General features: G+C 40.5%; 1 protein-coding gene across 1 annotated transcript in view; it reads right to left on the reverse strand.

Moving 5' to 3' along the window:
* The window catches only part of LOC144666741 (bifunctional heparan sulfate N-deacetylase/N-sulfotransferase-like), a 20,306-nt gene extending 666 nt beyond the window's left edge, over positions 1-19,640 (reverse strand). The window contains exons 1-10 of the mRNA XM_078528122.1: positions 18,540-19,640; positions 16,350-16,592; positions 15,677-15,862; positions 14,573-14,701; positions 13,339-13,521; positions 7,331-7,551; positions 4,129-4,303; positions 3,213-3,383; positions 1,467-1,573; positions 1-839 (exon numbers count right to left, since the gene is read on the reverse strand). The exon at positions 1-839 is cut by the window's left edge and continues 666 nt beyond it. Of these exons, the coding sequence (XP_078384248.1) occupies positions 629-839; positions 1,467-1,573; positions 3,213-3,383; positions 4,129-4,303; positions 7,331-7,551; positions 13,339-13,521; positions 14,573-14,701; positions 15,677-15,862; positions 16,350-16,592; positions 18,540-19,580 (2,667 nt within the window). The 5' untranslated portion in view covers positions 19,581-19,640 and the 3' untranslated portion in view covers positions 1-628. The remainder of the gene's footprint in view (positions 840-1,466; positions 1,574-3,212; positions 3,384-4,128; positions 4,304-7,330; positions 7,552-13,338; positions 13,522-14,572; positions 14,702-15,676; positions 15,863-16,349; positions 16,593-18,539) is intronic.
* Between the last annotated feature and the right edge of the window lie 463 nt (positions 19,641-20,103).

Raw genomic sequence — 20,103 nt, forward strand, 5'->3', positions numbered from 1 at the left:
TTTTGACACTCGAGTGAAAAACACTCCAAAGGTGTTAAGTGTAAATAAATCTAACAATATCCATATGTATATAGATGTACCGGTATATATAAGATGTATATATAATAAAATTGTAATAAGTTTAATATAATGTACAATATAATAATTATTGGCTCTTGTAGTCTACACATTGTGTTCCTGTAGATAAAAACCCTATACAATTGAAAATTTCTGTCTATAATATATTTAATTCCTAATATATCCATTTTAGCTTAAACAAAAACTATAATAAAAGATAACATTTGAATGCTTTCTTACCAACTTAACTTTCAAGTCAAGAGTAACGGCAAAACATGAAAGGTCCCACTTAGTGGACTGGTTCAATTCAAATTTCCGATGAGCATTTCTATCCCTTTTGTATAAGAATCCCCACCCCACCCCACCCCCCAAACCCCTCTCCTGGGACGCTACAGTGTTTCTAAAATTGTTATTTGAATTTACCTTCAGTTGTGGTTTTGGTTTTGGTTTTTCCCTTCCCTTGACTTGGAAATTAGGTTGGAAAACATTCAATTGTTTGGCATCTCATATTACTTTTTGAACTTTTGCTAAAAAAGTTTAATAAACTTAAAATATTAGTTTTATAAATTAATCATCTAGTTGGTCTTAGCCAGTCTGGCAGTGGCTTGTTTAGTTGTTGAAGTAAGTCCGCAAGCTGTTTGTTGGGTTCCCTGTAGTAGTCTTCCAAAAATTTCTGAGATTTTTGATCCATGGGTGTGTAATGTCGACCTTTGCCTTTGCCGAGACAGTGGGTACCACCATGAGATGTCACTTGACAATAAAATCCTTTGCGCTTGTCAAATCTGAAGAAGAAGTAAATCAGAAGTGAAGTGACTGTCTACTGTCTACATCACAAATATAACATCATTATTAGTAATATTATGAACAGCCCCTGATCCTTCCAGTCTGGAGGTTGGACCATGGGCTGATCATCCATCCACCCTCACAGGGTCATGTGTCACTTTGGTATAAAGAAGCTTCCATTGGTGATGGGCTGAGACTATCAGCATTTTGTTTGCTAAATTTTCGTCAATAAACAGGGATGGATATTAGCACTAGTCTGCTTGTTCAGATGAGTAAAATGAGTCTCAATCCTTTTGGGCAAGAACAAATAGTTCACTTTTGGTGCAGATCCTCAAATATTTTGGCTTTAAGCCTGCTAAATTTGTATTTCAACAATGGGCTGTGGTCTTATATTGTATAAAAATAAAAATGTGTGTCGTCAAGCAGTGTGACCACTGTTCAGTCATGCCCAAACTGCAATAAACGATAGTGTGGGTACAAGCATGAGAAAAAATTAAGCAGTTTGCATGGCCTGCACGGTTTGCTTTCTGCAGGGTTTGCATTTTGGCATGACCGTGTGTCAAGGAGCAACAAAGATTAGCAGTATATTAGTCTTTCATGTACGTTGTAGACTGATGGTGGCTCACCTTAACCTCTTACTGTAGTCATAAATGTTGACACCAAGAAATTTCTGCACCTCCAGCATCACTGCTGGAGGATCTGTCCTCAGCTTATCTCCATCAAGAATAAGAATCTAAAAAAGAAAATCCAGAGATTTGGTTTATTTTAGCAGCTCTAGAACAAGGAGAAAATAATTAATGGTTGTGTGACTATTAAGTGCTTGATCGAAGTGTTTCAAAAGAATCTACAGTGAGAAACAGTTGATTGATAATATTTACAAGGAAATTTACACTTTGATCAAAGAAATGTTGATAAAATGCTATAACGTGTTTCAAGTGCTCTGACTGTACAGTTGTGTGCCATTCAGGCTTAACTTTGAGCATGATTACCATATGGCCACCTAAATGATTGATTTTTAAGGGATGTCAGGTAGCTGATGACGTCATCGCTTTATGCAGGGAGCCGACCGGCAGGATCTTTTTGTCTTTTTGTCTTTTTGTCGTTTTCGCGCGATCAAACAGAAATCAAGTTTAACTTAACAAGAAATCGCCGCGTAGAACTGAAAAGCAAAATACTCCCGTGCAGTCAGAATGGAACACCACAATGTATAAACGAAAGAGACTAAATTTTATATGATGGCATCTATTAGATTTAGTAGACAGAAATTTCAAATTCTTATAAAATACAGGGCCACTGTGAGCAAGAGACCGTTTGACCTTTCTTGCAGCTGAAAAGCTAGCTCCCGCGTATCGTGTGTCATTTATCGGAAGTCACACACTACAATATAACGCAATCTACTGTTGTTCAATTGAGCAAATCTATGAAGAAAATGTATTATTATCGCTTCATGCAGGCAGCCGACCGGCAAGATATTTTTGTCCTTTTGTCTTTTTGTCCTTTTCGCGCAATCGAACAGAAAACAAGTTTAACTAAACAACAAATCGCCGCGTAGAACTCAAAAGCAAAATACTCCCGTGCAGTCAGAATGGAACACCACAATGTATAAACGAAAGAGACTAAATTTTATATGATGGCATCTATAAGATTCAGTAGACAGAAATTTCTAATTCTATAAAATACAGGGCTGCTGTGAGCAAGAGACCGTTTGACACACTACAATATAACGCAATCTACTGTTGTTCCGGAGCAAATCTACGAAGAAAATGTATTATTAACTTTGCATCCTTGGCCTGTGCATTCATAACTACTGTATTTATTTGAATTCCATCAGATCCTAACTATGCTATTTAGACAATCACCAACATTGCTTCTTAGGTATAAAAAATGTTCACTACAATTTGATAACAGTCTTTGTCACGCACAAGGTGTCGGCTACTTTTATTTACGTTGAGTTTTTGACAAATTCAAAATTATGTTAGACCCTTTGTGAAACGTCATCGCTTCTGCATGCACTGCATGCCATTTATTTTACTCATGTATTGTAGCAGGACAGAGCCTTAGGTCCTTATTAACATTTTGGACACCCACTTTTCAAAATTGTGAGACATTAAGTAGGTTCAAAGGCTGGCTGGGTTCTCTATACTGTGTTCTAAGGCAAGATATGCATCTCTCACAGTTCCTCTGTCCATCCAGATGTATAAATGGGTACTGGCAATTTGGATGCTGAGGGTAACCCTGCAATGGACTAACATCCCATCCAGGGAGGAGTAGAAATACTCCAGAACAATTGATGTTACAGGACCCTGCCCCCCTCCCCCCCCTGCTCTACCACCTATGACATGTATGCATGAGAAGTTAAGTTCAGTACAAACCTTAGAGGAAGGATAATACGTCAGCCATCTCTCCAAGTGTTGTGCATATAACCCAGGCAACAAACACCGCTGACCAAGAGCTTTGATGTCTTTTTCCTCCGAGGAGCTGCCACTTGTCATAACCTTGAAGAATGGATTCAGGGCTACCGAGACACCATGGCTTTTCATGTGCTATGGAAACAAATTTAGTTATTATTAGAAAAAAATCATAAACAAGATTATTCTTATCAATGTTGATCAAATCCACCATTATTTGAAAAAATTTAATGTGGCACACCTGGCTCAAAGAAGAAACTACAAAATGATAAATAGTTTATGTGAAACATAACAACTGCTAAAATATTCTCAGCAAGTAAACTCAAGGTGCTTTATCTTGATCAAATCTGGGGACAGCTAACTGTAGATGTTCCTGAAATCATAGCAATGATATCACACAGTACCACATGAAAGTAGTGCTCAGTAGATTTCCTTTGAATGGTAACACACTAGGGTTTCAAACACAGAGACTTAAAAGTAACAGCCACCTTGTACAGCATAATAAACAGTACCACTTGAAAGTACTGCTCTATAGCTTTCAATTGAATGGTCACACACAAGGGTTTCATCCACAGAGTGAAAAGTGAGAACCACCTTGTTTAGCATGAAATAAATTAAACAGTACCGCATGAAAATACTGCACGACAGCTCTCATTTGAATGGTCACACACTAGGGTTTCATCCACAGACTTGAAATTTAAAACCACCATGTACAGCACAATAAACAATACCACATTAAAGTACTGCTCAGTTGCTTTCATTTGAATGGTAAAAAACTAGGGGATTGTCTACAAACACGTACACCTCATCTGCAACTACATTCTTTCTATACCTGCTAAAGTTACAACTATTGCGCAAAAATATAAAACCACATAGTTACCTGATACCAAGAATATGCTCTCTTTACTGGATTCACCAAAATTGTGATGATCTTGGCATCTGGCAGCAGCGCATGAGCTCGCATGGGAGTATTTTTAGCATCAAAGTAATTAGCGCTCTTTTCAAACAAGACCATGTTGCTGTAGTTACTAACATCAGGAAAGAAATCCATGTACCTATCACCAGAAACCATAAAACAGACTTTTAACTCTTTCAGTCCAAATCTTGAACTATCAATTCTTTTGATCAAGGCATTAACTTGAATTTCACGCAACATTTACAATCTGAGTTCTAGTAATGATCTCAAAATGACCTCTCACGCAAAAACGTTCCTTACGGAATCCGTGTGTTTGGCTGAACGCGCGGCAAGCGAACGGATGAGAAACGGGTCGATGAGCCGTTCTGCACAGATACTGTGAACGGCTACACGGATGTAAATTTTTGTTGCAGGGATGAAGTTGAATGGCTACACGGAAGTAATTTTTTTTTCGCACGGATAAAGTCAAACGGCTACATGGATGTAAATTTTCTTCGCACGGATGAAGTCGAACAGCTGGAAACAATTTTGGAAAGCTAGTTTTCAAACAAAGAAAATCGAAGACTAGCTACACTCACTATGAACAGCATCGCTATAAAGGAAAACACTTCATTTCGAACGGCCTCGAATGACAGCAATAAAAAAAAAGTCGATTTAATATATTATAACACTATAATTAAGACAAGATTCGTAGCCAATTTGAATGGTTCATTTCTAATCTGAAACCTGAATTGGAGAACCTTGAACAAAACTTACACTGTATCGAAAATCTTTTGAGAGAAATGTAAAGTTCTTATTGGTGGAAAAAACAATAGCCGGAATAATTGTCTGTGTTCACTTGCTGTTGTTATGCAGGTCATAAACAAATGCATAACGCAATGGATGCCTGCATGCGTTTTCATTTTCTTTCTTCGGGCATCGAAGCAAAAGTACCTCCATCCCTCACACGTAGCAACAGGCATAAACTTTTCGATTTTCAAGCCTGTTGTGAATCGAAAGTTTTCCCCAGAAGGTAGGGACTCTCATTCATAAATAAGATTCAGGGCCTCTTCACATGAGCCCAGTTTACACGCTGTCGTTACCAGGACAGATTTTGACGTCTCTTCATATGGAAAATTTTAGCCCGGTTGATGGCGATAAAATTCAAGAAACGAAACGAAAATGGTGATACATAAAAGTTGCATCTTTCGTGACTATCGTAGCTTTAACGACCCTTGTAACTTTACTGATAAAGCTATTTTGCATATTTCTAAAGCGGAAATAGATACAAGGCAAAATTATGCCATTTTGACCACCCAGTTACGAAAGGGAGGCTATTTTCTCAAAAAAAGAGTTGCGTTCGGCGACCGGGCTGGAGTGTTCATATGGGAAAATTTTCTTCCCGGTTGCTGAGATATCGGTAACCGGGCTGGCCCGCCTTCTCATTATGAACACATCAAAAATTTTACAAAGAAAATAGGAGTGAGCCGAGATCTCGGCAACTGGGCCAGCCCGGTCAACCGGGATCTTATGAAGAGGCCCTCAGTGTGACAGTCCCGGGACAGTGTATTCCCACGGGAGATATCTTTTGACCTCAAATCAAAAGCGCTTGATGTTCCCATACCACACAAAAAATATATTTTGGGACACTTGTTGAATAAAACTTAAGTCTTGAATAAAATGCTGGCAAAGAAGTAGAAAAAGTACCATGACTCTTCACAAAGTATACATAACAATGCATATTCACAGTTACATGACTGTCTGCAAATTCAGCACACGTGCAACAATTTGTGGGCCGTGTTGATTTGCATTTTAATCAAGCGTCTCGACGTGTTTTCAAAACAAAAAATCTTGAGTTTTACAATGTGTATAAAGTTTATTGAGTCAGTAAAATACTCTGCCTTTAAAAACAGTCACTTGAATTGACTCAAAACTATCGCTTAGTTGATGCATGCAATTATTTCGCTTGTAACTTGAAACCCGAGACATTGTGAAACCGCAAGACTTTGATATGCCGCATTGACGCATTGACGTTCGCGACGCAGGGAGCTTTTGCTGGCTTTTGAAGCCTATCAAACGTTTTTCCTTGGAAAAAAAGAAAATGTTGAATGAAGTTGAGGACTTACAAACTGAAAGAGCAGAGCTGTTAACTTTTCCCAATGAGAGAGTTTGTTCGCAGGAACGAGTCGACAGTGGTAATATCTTCGACCTTAAATTAAAAGCGCCCAATCAACATTTGCATAATACTGTCAAACATCGAAACATTTTTCTAGTATTAAGTAACTCGTTGAATATAGCTGAAGTTTTAAACAAAACGTATGTTATGAAAGCTTAGATAGCTCTGGAGCAGAAAGAGGACTGCGATTTACTAGCGTGACCGCCAGCAAATGAGCAAAAGAGCTATCGGCCTCTCGAACGACTGACAACCTTTTTTGAAAGAATAGCTTTAGCTGCTCGAACGGCTGCCGAATTTTTTGCACGGAACACTAGCATGGCTCGAACAGCTCAGAAATTTTTCTGCACAGAACGGTCGCACGGCTCGAACAGCTGCCGAATTTTTTTTACACGGAACGCCAGCACGGCTCGAACGGCTGACAAATTTTTCTACATGGATAGCTTGCATGGCTCGAACAGCATCCCATCCCGTTCACACGGCTACTGAACGGCAAACACGCGGCTATCCGTGTCAGAACGGCAAGTCCTAAGGAACCTTTTCGCGTGAGAGGTCACTAATAGCATCTTACCGTATTTATTTGATTAAGCGCCCTACCTCGAATAAGCGCCCACCTCAAATAAGTGCCCACCCTGAAGGTAGGAAAAGTTAATAAGCGCCCAGCCTCGAATAAGCGCCCACCCCCCACCCCACAAAAAACTGAAGTGCACAAGAGGAGCATTGATTATTGAAATTGACTAAGTACTACTAAGAAGACTTCCCATATGACCGAGGTTTCTTAGTATTTTACAGAAACTGTCAATGAACAGTTAAAATTCTGCTTTGGTAAATCTTTATGTTTTGTTATTATTTATTGTATTGTTACAAAAATAAACTTACTATTTGCTGAAAATCGCGAAAATTTAATAAGCACCCAGCCTCGAATAAGCGCCCACCTCGAATAAGCGCCCACTCTCAAGGTCCAAAAATTTAATAAGCGCCCAGGGCGCTTAATCGAATAAATACGGTACTCACCAGTCCAAACCCCGGACATAATTGCGTCCATTAAAGAACTGGACCTCTTCATATGTGCTAACGCTCTGCTCGTTGCTCATGATATCGGGATGCATCTTGAGAAACGTGTACAAAGCTGTTGTGCCTGTCTTTTGGGGACCAACTACGAGAAACGATGGCAGCTTTTTACAGTTCTTCTGTTTTGACCAGATCTCTTTGTGCCGTGGGTCTAAACAAGGATTCTGTCAAAAAAATTAATTAAGAAATAAATATTAACAGATTCCTAATCAATATCCCATGGGACTTATAGTTTTTAGCTGTTATAACTTAACATTAATATGTTGGCCATAAGTGTGGATGACCTTTGTCTGATCATATTGGACTTTACATCAAAGGGTCAACATCAATATAACATGGTTTGTACAGTTTAGCCCCGGGGGGGGGGGGGGGGGGTACTCCCATATGTGGCCTATATAGGTATGTGCCGCCCGATAGGGTATGGTTTTGAGGTTCTCGGTCCTTAAATAGGGTATCATTTTTGCTCCTTTTGGCAATGAGTTCCCGGTGTGATCCTTAGATAGGGTACCTAAATTCTATGAGCTAAAATAAACGCCCAGCTGAACCAAAAAAGGTATCTTAAAACTGAATTTTCTGTTCAGGTATTAGTAAAGCGATTTTATAGAGATTTGTGTCTTGCCGTGCGCGGCTAGCCGTTATTTGGGTCGTCATGGAACGCTTCTCCTCCCCTTGAATAGGGTGTCATTTTTCGGTTTTGGGCCTTAAAAAGGGTATCAATTTTCGCTTTCTTTATCCTTAAATAGGGTCAGGGTTTAAGAACCTTGGCGGCACACCCCTATCCGAAATTTATGGGAGTACCCCCCGGGAGTTTAGCCAAGGACACAAAAATAATTTTCATACTATATGATTATACAGTTGTCCTCGGATTCATTGATCAGAATGTTGAAAGCATATGTTAGCCAGGTCATAAAACAAACATTCTTGGGTACTAAAGTTAAAGGCAACACCCTTTGGAAGGACTCCCACATAAAAGGAATGGGGATGCTTGTAGTAAAATGAAATAATTTAAACTCCTTAAGAGGCCGATCTGGGTGTGGCTCAAGCTTTTTATGACAACTAAACCAATGACCAGCATTGGCACGATGAGTCATGATGATGATAAAAGATACTATTTTTCATGCCTGATGGACTAGACTGCCAAGACAGTATGAAAGCTTTTTTCATTTCTTCACATGCGACCCTAAATGAGACCTCCATGGCTAAAAATATAAGCGTTCTGTCTGAACACCCTAAGAGAAACCAAAATCTGTATTTAAAACCCCTGAGCAAGATGATAAGCATCCCTGTCCCTTTCAAATGCGAGTCCCCCAAGTACTCACTGTAATATTTATGGATCAAAATTCTTATCTCTGGCTATCTTTCTAAAAGCATTAGACTAAGCAGCAAATCAAGTTGTCCAGTTTCTTCTGCAAACAAGACGCTTTCTACACTGCTAATCCTAGCAGTATGGAGGATGCCTGTCACATATGTACCTAGTAAAATGGTATACCTGCCAACTCTCATGCCTTGGGCGTGAGTCTCACGCCTACGAGTTGAAAACCTCGATCTCACGCCAACTCACGCTTACGAACCAATTTCTCACGCCTAGTCGAAAAATGTGAGTTGTTACAACCAAAAACGACACATTTTCCAAAAAATGTAATCTCAAACCAGTGTGAGAAAATAAAACTCCATGTAAAATGAGTAAATGGCGATACCTTCCTTGAAATGACAGAGTTTTGACAAAAAAAAGCATTGGGAACGAGGTCGTGTTTAGCAAAACACGTCCACGCACTGGGATCGGGAGATGTTCGGAACGTCTTCAGAATACTTCGGACGTCTTCGGAAAACTTCGGACATTGTCGTATCGTCTTCGGAAATCCTGGCACTCTCAGGATAAAAATCTCACGCCTTTGACCCAGAAAAAGTTGGCAGGTATAAAATGGCTAAGTTTGCCAAGAGTCTCTCAGAGCTCAGCAATTAGAGCATTCGACCTGTGTGTGGAAGGTCATAAGTTTGACTCCTGTCGGGGACCCAGATGTTTCTAAGTCCCATGCTCACGACAATAGAAAATTACATCTTTTTCATTGACAATGCTGTTTCAAATTTCGAGAACTGTTACACAAGGACGTTTGAAGACAACAGCAGGAATTCAAGGGGTTGCCAAGACTGTAGAGACTGTGATACAATGACAAATGTCCAAACACACTTTTATAGTGCTTCAAGCTCAGTACTTTTCAGAAGTCGCTAGTCTGCAAGCAGGCTCACCTTTGGCTCACACGCACGAAGTCAGTAAGCAACATGAGCTGGCGGGAAGTGAGCCTGTTCTGATCTCTGTGAATTTGTTGTTTCTACTTGCAAAACAAGGTAAAAAACCATTGGCCAAAAAGCAAGACAGGTGACTGAGAAAAACTGTCAATATAAAAATAACCTTTGAGGAGAGGGGATAAGAAAAAAACGTTTTCAACTTTTTAACTATTTTTAAGCATTGTAAATACTTATTTTAATGATAAATGGTTATGGTACTTCTATAGCGCATTTCCCGAAGCTCAATGCACTTCACATTTTAAAAAATAGGCTTCACATTTTAAAATTTAGCTTGCTCATCATCATATTACTGCAGTCTCCCAGGTGGAAGTGAAAACTTTACAGAGGTCACTGATCAGAGCAGGCTCACTTTCTCGCTAGGGTCCCACTGGCTCACTTTACTCACTAAGAAGTCACCTTTTGGCAATCACCTTTGTGAAATGTCACCAAATTTAAAATTTTGGTTATCCAAATGAAAGTGTTTTTAAAGCAGGACACCCCATGTCACTTTACATGAAGGGAATACTGCTAGAAATCATAAGCCTAATTGAAATCACTCGAAAAATGTTCCAATGCAGTTATTGTTGTTTGAGTTCACGAGCTTTTTGTTGAGCTGTCTTACTGTGCCTTTCAACAACCCGCAAACTCTGCTCAAGTCAACGATTACATTTTTCGCTGCTGTCAATCATCTAAGGGGACCTTTCAGGAAACAGACATTCACTTCAACTGGTTCAAAAGGTCACTTCAATTGTGATTGGTAGAATTTGATCCATTTTGTTTGTTTCTGTTTTCAAAGGCTCATTGGCTTTGTCATAATTATGATTGATGGTCTAAGCATCAAAAATGAAATCGTTAGTTGGGTTTTGAACATCAGAGTTTGTGTGTTATTGACAGGTGCAGTAATGAGCATTTCAGAAAGTAAATAAATGGCAAAAGAAATAGAAAAGGAAACTTGACTAACCGATTGCAGAACCCTGTAATGGAATAACAACCCTCAAAGGGTCACCTTGTGTTAAGCACTGAGTGTGCCCTTAATTAAAGATTGAGCATTTCACCCTGCCAACCATAATCTGCAATGGGATTAAATGATTGGTTCACTGAGAAAAAGCATGTAAGGAGCTTCAAATTCAACGTAAAGATCTTGAATGGAAATAAGGAAAGAAGAAAAGGAAGGGAGAAAAAGGGAAGAATGGCAGAATGGAGAAAGGAAAGAAGAAGAGAAGAAAGGAGGGAGTAAGAAGGAAGGAAGGAAGGAAGGAAGGGAGGGAGGGAGGGAGGGAGGGAGGGAGGGAGGAAGGAAGGAAGGAAGGAAGGAAGGAAGGAAGGAAGGAAGGAAGGAAGGAAGGAAGGAAGGAAGGAAGGAAGGAAGGAAGGAAGGAAGGGAGGCAGGGAGGAAGGAAGGAAGGAAGGGAGGTGGGGAGGGAGGGAGGAAGGAAGGAAGGAAGGGAGGGAGGGAGAAAGGAAGGAAGGAAGGAAGGAAGGAAGGAAGGAAGGAAGGAAGGAAGGAAGGAAGGGAGTAAGAAGGAAGGAAGGAAGGAGGGGAGGCGGGGAGGGAGGAAGGAAGGAAGGAAGGAAAGAAGGAAATAAGGAAGGAAGGAAGGAAGGAAGGAAGGAAGGAAGGGAGTAAGAAGGAAGGAAGGAAGGAAGGAAGGGAGGTGGGGAGGGGAGGAAGGAAGGAAGGAAGGAAGGAAGGAAGGAAGGAAGGAAGGAAGGAAGGAAGGAAGGAAGGAAGGAAGGAAGGAAGGAAGGAAGGAAGGAAGGAAGGGAGGCGGGGAGGGAGGGAGGGAGGGAGGAAGGAAGGAAAGGAAGGAAGGAAGGAAGGAAGGAAGGAAGGAAGGAAGGAAGGAAGGAAGGAAGGAAGGCGGGGAGGGAGGGAGGAAGGAAGGAAGGAAGGAAGGAAGGAAGGAAGGAAGGAAGGGAGGGCGGGGAGGGAGGGAGGAAGGAAGGAAGGAAGGAAGGAAGGAAGGAAGGAAGGAAGGGAGTAAGAAGGAAGGAAGGAAGGAAGGGAGGCGGGGAGGGAGGGAGGAAGGAAGGAAGGAAGGAAGGAAGGAAGGAAGGAAGGAAGGAAGGAAGGAAGGAAGGGAGGGAGGAAGGAAGGAAGGAAGGAAGACAGGAAGGGAGGCAGGGAGGAAGAAAGAAAAGAAGTAATTAAGAAAGGCAGGCAGGCACAAAACTAACTAATGAATGAATGAATGAATGAAAGAAGACCATATACAAGACTTGTACAAAACATAAGGAACTGGTCATAAAGTGCAGGAGGGGGTGGGCCTTCACTTTTGTGCATGTAAAAAGGGGTGGGTCGACAAACGCCATTCAATACATTGGGGGTGGGTTATGAACAATTATGCATGAGTTTTATTAGCTGCATACAAAATTTGACACTTAATGTAGATTAATAGATAGCAAGGCTCCCCACTGGCTCACTTTGCTCACCAACTTGTTCTCACTGCTTCGCCACTTGCATGTCCCAAAGGTGAGCCTGCTCACAGGCTGTTTTAACAAGATTATTAGCAAGAAATGTTACCACTTTACTCAAAAATTGTGCCAAGGAGTATGAACAACATTCAAATTCCGTAAGGAGAACTGTCCTTAAATTGATAACTGCATCTTTTTTATCTCCCCAACTCATGATGCGTCATATAACTGAGTGTTTTTGGAAAGTTTTCAGTTTGGAAACTATCGCAAACTTGTATAGCATTTTTTGTAAACACCTTTATTTAAATAGCAATTTTTGACATCCCTCTTTGACTTCTTTTCTGCCCAACAAGATGGTTTGGGCTTTGTTGCCATTAAGCCCATTACACTTTTCTGATTTGAATAAGCTTTGCCATTGGATGTAATCTTATTTACTTGAAGTTAGTGACAAGGATGGAAGTGACTCGGAGAATGATTAGATATTACTAATATAACAGCCTCATTACTTCAGAAGTGGAAGGCAATGTACAACATATTTGACCCATCATTTCTTTGGAAACTCTAAATAATACCATAAAATGGTAAGGAATTATAGATCGCATTATTATGATATGTTAGCCATTTTGTGTTTAGCACCCACTAAAGTAAGCAATTAGTACATATAGTAGTGCAATAGCAGCAAGTAAGTAGTGAAAGTTGTTTTAGGTAGAGGATACATGCAATGTAAAATTTAACTCTCTATTTGAAGTACCATGTGTAATGTAAGTGACGTAACATATTTTGGAGTTGGTGTAATGTGAAAATAAAATTAATAAAATGCAAGGTTAATGGTGCTTTATTATTAATTGTTTAGTAAGGCGCCCCTTGGCAAGGGGATGAGGGAGTGGGTCACTGATTTTTGTGTTTGGATTCAAAGAGTGGGCTACATTTTGTGTTTACTGGGAAGCTAAAGCATGGGCTACTAAAACCGTGTCTACTAGAAATTTGATTTTTCCGGCCCACCCCCTCCTGCACTTTATGACCAGTCCCTTAGACAAGTATGAAGGTACAAAATAATTTCCTTGACTTTTCAAATAGATGTGCAGCCAATGCAAGGCAATGCAATAATGTTGCATGCTTGCCAGCCCCTCACAGTGGGAAAAAAAAAACTGTGCTGTGAAATTAGTAAGAACACCATACAAAATACAAGGACTTTGGTCATGGACAAAAAATGTGTCTGACTGAAGCTACAAAAAAAAAGAAGGCAATACCTGCCAAACAGGTTCTATTTCTCCAGGGTACATCGCAAAGTATCTTTCAGCTAAGGCTACTGGGTGCTCAGAGCTCAGTTTTAGATTGGTCCAACACTGAAGATACTTGATCAGGCTGTCAAACACAAGTAATGCCAAGCGATCCGAGCCATAGTTTGAGAGGTGCGTCATAAAGATGGAGATCTATGAACAAGAAACATTAATAATCATTGTTATATAGCTGGAATGTCTTCCCCATCAGTGTGCGCTCTTATTGGCTGCTTCAAGGTCAAATGACATCTAACAAAAATACTGTTTCTTGCCAGAAAGGGAGGGGGGTATGAGGGGGGTTATGAGGGGGTGACATTGCATTAATCTACCGGTATTATGTCAGAGGGTTACAGTGCACTGTTACCCATGAACATTGACAGATGGCTGCCATTTTTTCCTTTAAGCCTTCATGGTGCTATACAACAAATCACATAATGACTGGTTGTTTGGAAAACCAGTTAAGTTTTTGTTTCCCTGGAATCTCAATGTTTCCCTCAGCTCTGCCTAGGGAAAACATTGAAGCTCTCGGGAAACAAAATTAACTGTTTTCCTCAGGACCAGTCATTTAATAAGTGTATTATAAAAGTTAGTCTTATAAACAGTACATGGCTCAACAGGGTGGCATGGAAGATGGGGCTTACCGTAAATGATCTAATAAACGCCCACTCTCAAATAAAAGCCTCGTATCTAATAAACGCTCCCCCTGAGGTATAAAGTTTGTATTAGACACCCCTCTCTAATAAACGCCCCATTTCTAATAGACGCCCCCTTCAAGGATCGCCTCAAAAACCAAGGTGACGCCCATAAAGTAAAATCACGTAATGTATTCAGTTTCTTGCTTGATTCGAACATCGAAGAGCCCAACGTTACTAACATGGTTGACCTCGATGTCGATGAAAACATCAATATCGAACTATGAACGACATCTCCAAGCTTTGCATTAGCGCAGAATAGATTCGTCTCCTAGTTACAAACTATGTTTTCTGTCTTACTCCACGAGCAAACTTCGTGTCTTATTTGTTTTGTAGACGTTGTTTCAGTTAATGTGAAATAAAAGCCTCTCTCTAACAAACGCCTCAAATCTATTTAACGCCCCCTGTAGGACTCCTAAAATTTAATAGACGGCCCGGGCGTTTATTAGATCATTTACAGTAACTGTTTGGGAAGCAGTGGTAGCAGTTAAAAACTTTTAATTTTAACTCACAGGATTGTCAACAACAACTTGAAAAAGTTGACCCCCATGGATAGTGTCTTGTAACCACTTCTGCCCTCTGGGGTAGTCTTTCAGGAATAGAGTGTGGGTGTAAAGACCACACGTTTGCCGAGGAAGAACCTAAAATGGACAATATAAACACAATAAGAACTAAAACACAAAACTGCACTGTCGTAATCATCATAATCATCAACATCATCTGTCCTTTAAGCAGAAGGTAAAGCATAATGCCTTAATACAGGGGCGTAGCTAGGATTTTTCAAAGGGGGGGTCGCACTCACTATGTTACACCCAGGGTACGTAGCAGATTGTCACGTCGACATCCACGTTGTGTTTTGCTAGAAGTGAAATTTTTTGTATGAGCACTCAGAGTCAGGGTTTTCTACAAAATTATTAAGAACACTGGAGGACGTGAGCAAAAAGGCACAAACATGAGTGCCAGAGACACGAACTCCCAGGGGGTCTGGGGGCATGCTCCCCCGGAAATTTTTTAGAATTGGACTCTCAAAAAGGCCATTTCCTGCATTCCCTAGACCTTAATTGGTTAGCCAGGAAGGTCTTTATGGCATGAAAAAATGCTCAAAATTAACAGACAGACTTCTATGTATAAACTAACAGCGTTACATGTCAAACAGCTGGTCGGCGGCATGCGCAAAAGAAACCCCTGAGCAGTTAGAATGGGGGAGGGACAAGCCTGCAAAATAGCTGCATAAATTGAGTATATAGCACTGGTAAAGAAAGATACATTGATGCCATGTTTGATCTTAAGATTTGCGCGTTTTTGCCGATGTTTGTATATTTTTTCCAAAAAAATATCCCACAAAGAGGGCTACGGGCACCCCAGGATCCCCCTTCACTACGCCCCTGCAATACAGCACTATGAGCAAAAATATCAGTAATGTTGTGTGCAGACAAAAATAATTTACTGTAATTGCTCTGGTAGGCATGGCACTACACGTGGTGTGCTAGACTTCAGAACAAGCAGTCTGGATTTGAGCCCTGGCCCAGGTCACAAAGTCTGCAAGGCTAAGTTTAAGAAGAAATGCCCTGGTTGGAAATTTAATCAACAAACTACAATAAAACATGTCTTCATACCTTGATATTCTTGTATATAAAGCCTCTACGATGCCTAGCAGGATACAAATGAGGGTACTCTTCTGTTGACGTCACTTTCAAGTTGTAAACTTTCTTCCAGCCTTCATACAGTATGTCATGGGCTGGGTAAACCCCAGAGTGATGAGGAGCGACAGCATAACTGGTATTCACAGGAATGTTATGTTCCTACAAGAAGCAGTAGCACATGTTATTTAAATGTTGTTAAATGTAATTTAGGCTAAGTTAAAATCGAGCCAATACTGGTCAGCAGAGATCCAGCAAACCCTTTATGCTAATCTTAATGCTAAAACCTCTGGAAAGCAGCCAGCCCCTATTGGTCGCTTTTTTGAATTGAGGTGGTCACTTACAAGAGTGGAGTGTTTACAAATTGAATTTGACTAGGCAAGTTCAACTTGTGTATTGGAAGTTCTTGTGTTATGCAGTTCTGGTAAATATACCCACCCCTGGTGGTTGTCCAAGGGGGTGGGGGATCTCAAAAGCCAAACTTTTTAAAGAAAAGTATGGAGCTTAACTGGAATTTCTGGAGCGGAGGGGGGATTCAAACCAAAAAACCTTCCATGGGAGGGGTATGGATATTTTCTAGAACAACGTAAAAAGTGGTCGCTTTTGGAAGGTGGTGACATAGAGTTTCAACTAATCTTTTTATCCCTACCTTTGCAAAGTCTAAATTCTTCTTGAGATCTTCCACCATCTCTTCCAAAGTATTCTTGCCGTGTGGCTGATGATGATACCACATGTGACTAAACCACCAGAACTTGTCGGCATTCTTTACTAGTTCCCAGTCACCCTCGTCTTCTTTTTCATTTCCTGCTAAGAAATAGCCCCCAGAGTAACCAAGGTTGAAATGGAAGCCTGGTACTCGCTCTTGAAGTTGCTTTTGGACGGAAATCAATGCCTGAAACAACAATCATCACCAGCAGTTAAATAATTATAAAAGAAGGAAAGAGGCGTGGTGGCCTAACAAGTCCACCGCTCCGGTGTGTGTTCCCGGCATTTGTTTTGCTTTGTTGGTGCAAACAACTGGAAAAAATACTGTTCCATTCTCCACATGGAATACCCAGAATTTCAAAATGGGATTTTTGATCCGGAAAGCGCCCCATGTCCCCAGAGCCCTTTGTTTCTTGTACCAAGGCCCTGCTGGCTAAGAGAAACAGAAAGAGCTAAGGGGACGAGAAACCAGGAAAACCTCTGGCCTGATGGGCCACTAGGCTCATATGCAGACTTAACTTACCTTTCCTAATTTTTACGGGGCCCATGTTTATTGTGGTCCGTTTCTGCCATTAGGGTAAAGTCCAGAAGTGTAAAGTCATGTTTATTACTGACACATGCAAGTGGTTGATTGGTGAGTCAGTTGATTGATTGAACCTCTAAGGGTAATGAAAATCGGTTCAAGAAATTGGTTGGGAGGGGGGGGGAGCCTTGAGCCATGGGGCCTATACTGCCAGAGCTTATCCCGGTTTCTGTAGCGTTAAGCAGCTAGGAATATTTCTACTCCCCCCTGAATGGGATGCTAGCCCATCGCAGGGTTCCTTCCCAGCATTATGTTGCTGGTACCCATTTATACCCCTGGGTGGAGAGAGGTACTGTGAGAGTAAAGTGTCTTGTCCCAAAACACAACACAGTGACCCCAGCCAGTGCTCAAACCCGAACTGCTCGATCTGGAGTCCGGCGCACTAACCATTAGTCCGCCGTGCCTTCCATATAAGGCACGGTGGAAAAGACATATACGAAAATACATAGTAATATAAATTGCAGATTCATAGGCCCATCAAAAATTATCCTTGGTTTTCCTGGAAACAAAAAAATACTTCCGGTTATGGAAGCCCCCCGGATATAAGCCCCCCTCTACCGGATGACAGTACTACAACAGGGCTATGAATGTTGTATTTGGGAGGTATTGTATTTTCTAATATTCCCCATGTGCGTTTAAATTATTAAAAAAAAAATCTTTTTACCCCCGCCCGGGGGCTCTGACTTGTAAATGACAGGGATGATCGAATGAAGGCAAAACTCAGGACCCAAAAAAATCCTTAAGTCTTCCGACATTACCCAAAAAAATCCCTGGCCCAAAAATAACCCCCAAAAAAAATCCCTTGTCAAATTACCCCTAAATTGCCAGGAGGGGCAATAACGCTCGAGTTTGATAATTCATCATACCATAAATACACCAAGGCTGCGCCAAGGCACTTTAGTTTGTTTTTAATACCCAAAAAAATCCCCTATTTAAATCAAGTCACCCCAAACAATACTTGCCAAATCTTCCAACCCAAAAAAATCCCGCAATCGAAAATTTCAAACCCAAAAAAATCCTTCGATCATCCCCGTCATTTACAAGCCGGAGTACCCCCCTGGGACGCACTGCGAGGATCATTTCATTCATTTCGTAACTTATTGATATAAAGTTTCCCAAGTGAGACACAAAGATAAAATTGCTATTATTCTATCTGGGAAGTTTCAGACAAAAAATATGTAGATTGTGTATGACAATTAACGTGCACATAATTAAATTTCCAAATAAACCACTACAGGCAATTTTAAATGTGATGTTTACTTGCTAATCCATTTATTTGAAAAATGCTGTTCTCCATGCCAGCTGGACAGGATAGAAAACATTTCCATTACTACAAAAGACATCTTACAAAGCAGTTCTTTTGAGACAACTGTGCAGGGTGTCTTAAGATAAAGTAGTAATTAACATAACAGAGCAGTCAATTTAAAAGATGTTTTACAGCATGTCCAAAATTACTGTGGAAACAACAGAAAACTTTAAGATCGTTCTCCCAGTTGAATGCACAAACAAACAAAAGAAATAAAAAATATCTTATCTTTGACAAGCACCCACCTTTACATCTTCTTTGGTCATACGAATGCCTGTTTTCCCGACGAAAATATCGTCAATATCAACAACGATTCTTCGCTCGAGTGATTGAGCAAATTGTCCTCTTGAAAGAAAAGCCAAAGCGTCAATGAACAATAATTTGTGAAGCCAAAAATACAGCCCACTTCCAAAGTAAACTCGCCGTATGCCGTCGAGATGTCCTAGGTCGGTCAAAACGGTGGTATGTCTCGTTGATGAAACCTTCTCTTCGATCACGGCATTTTCGAACTTTGCTGGAGCTCGCTTTTGTTTATCTGTGCGCAATGATGTAAAAGCGATCTCCTGCACCGCAAACTCTACAGCTTCGTAAGTACTGTGATTGGGAAAAAACACGTTCCATTTTAGTTTAGGAGGTTTTTCAATGATGCCACCAGCTCTAGTGAGTCTCAAAAGACATGCCGAAGGATTGAGTTCAGCATTTTGTAGATCGCTCAGACCAGTCTTGATACCTAAATGTAATTCTTCAAATGTATGTGTATTAGGCTCGTAGGATTCTTGCTCTGTCATTAAAACGATTCCAATAGCAAATTTACGACAGTAATTGTCAAGAAGTTGTCTATTTGCTTTTCCCAGTGTTACGTAGAACTTGATACTCTCAAATACTACAACAGAAAATCGTCCGACTTCTTCGTGCGTGAGTTCTGGCAAAACCGTTTTGTCGCCGATCTCGAGGTAGACAAACTGGTGAGGTATACGATTCGCCTCCAAAACATGAGCTATCTCTGTCCGAAAGGTTACTGAAGTCTGTCGAATTGCAACTAAGACTCTTTTCTCTACTTTGTGCGTTGCGTTGTGCCCTAATTCTTGAAATTCTCGAGATCCTGAATTGCTTCCAAATCTCGGCTGATAACATTTCTCCTCCACAAAAACAGGAGACCGTTTCACTGTTTTCAAGTTGTTTGAGGCATGATACACTAAAATCCAACATGATATTATACTCAAAGTCACTAATCCAATAAAAAACTTTCGTAGTAGAGATCCAGTGCGAAATCTGCAAATCCTCATTCTTGAAACTCATGAATCCGTTCGCAGCGATGTCCAACACAACATAACACTACAGCTACATTCTATTTAATACTGAAAGCAAACACCGCATGTGCGAACGTCAACAGGTCGCCACATCATCTACCAGGGTAGGGACAGTATCGAAATTGTCATTGCTTAATTTTACCAGTTAAAAAAAGTATCGATAAGTAATTAAGCCTAAAACTACTTAAATATACTAGGTATAAATACGTAGTTTTATCAAAATGTTAGATTTTTCCCAAACTTGGTGCAACAACGCACATTTGAGTATGTCAATTCCGCACCCTCCCCTCCCTAAGCCCTACGATTTAAAAGGATGACTGCTGACACAAGCTGCTGACACAAGACGCATTTTCTCGTCGAAAATTGATTCATCGAAAATCTACTCCAAATAAAACAGCAGGGGGCTTATGAAGTTGTATGACATTTTATCTGAGCTTTTTTATATACACGTACACGTAGGCAACAATTCGAAAATTAACACTGAAAATAATTTTCGCTT

The sequence above is a fragment of the Oculina patagonica genome, chromosome 9 (genome assembly GCF_052425735.1).
Source record: "Oculina patagonica isolate OP01 chromosome 9, crgOcupat, whole genome shotgun sequence".
NCBI lineage: Eukaryota > Metazoa > Cnidaria > Anthozoa > Scleractinia > Oculinidae > Oculina > Oculina patagonica.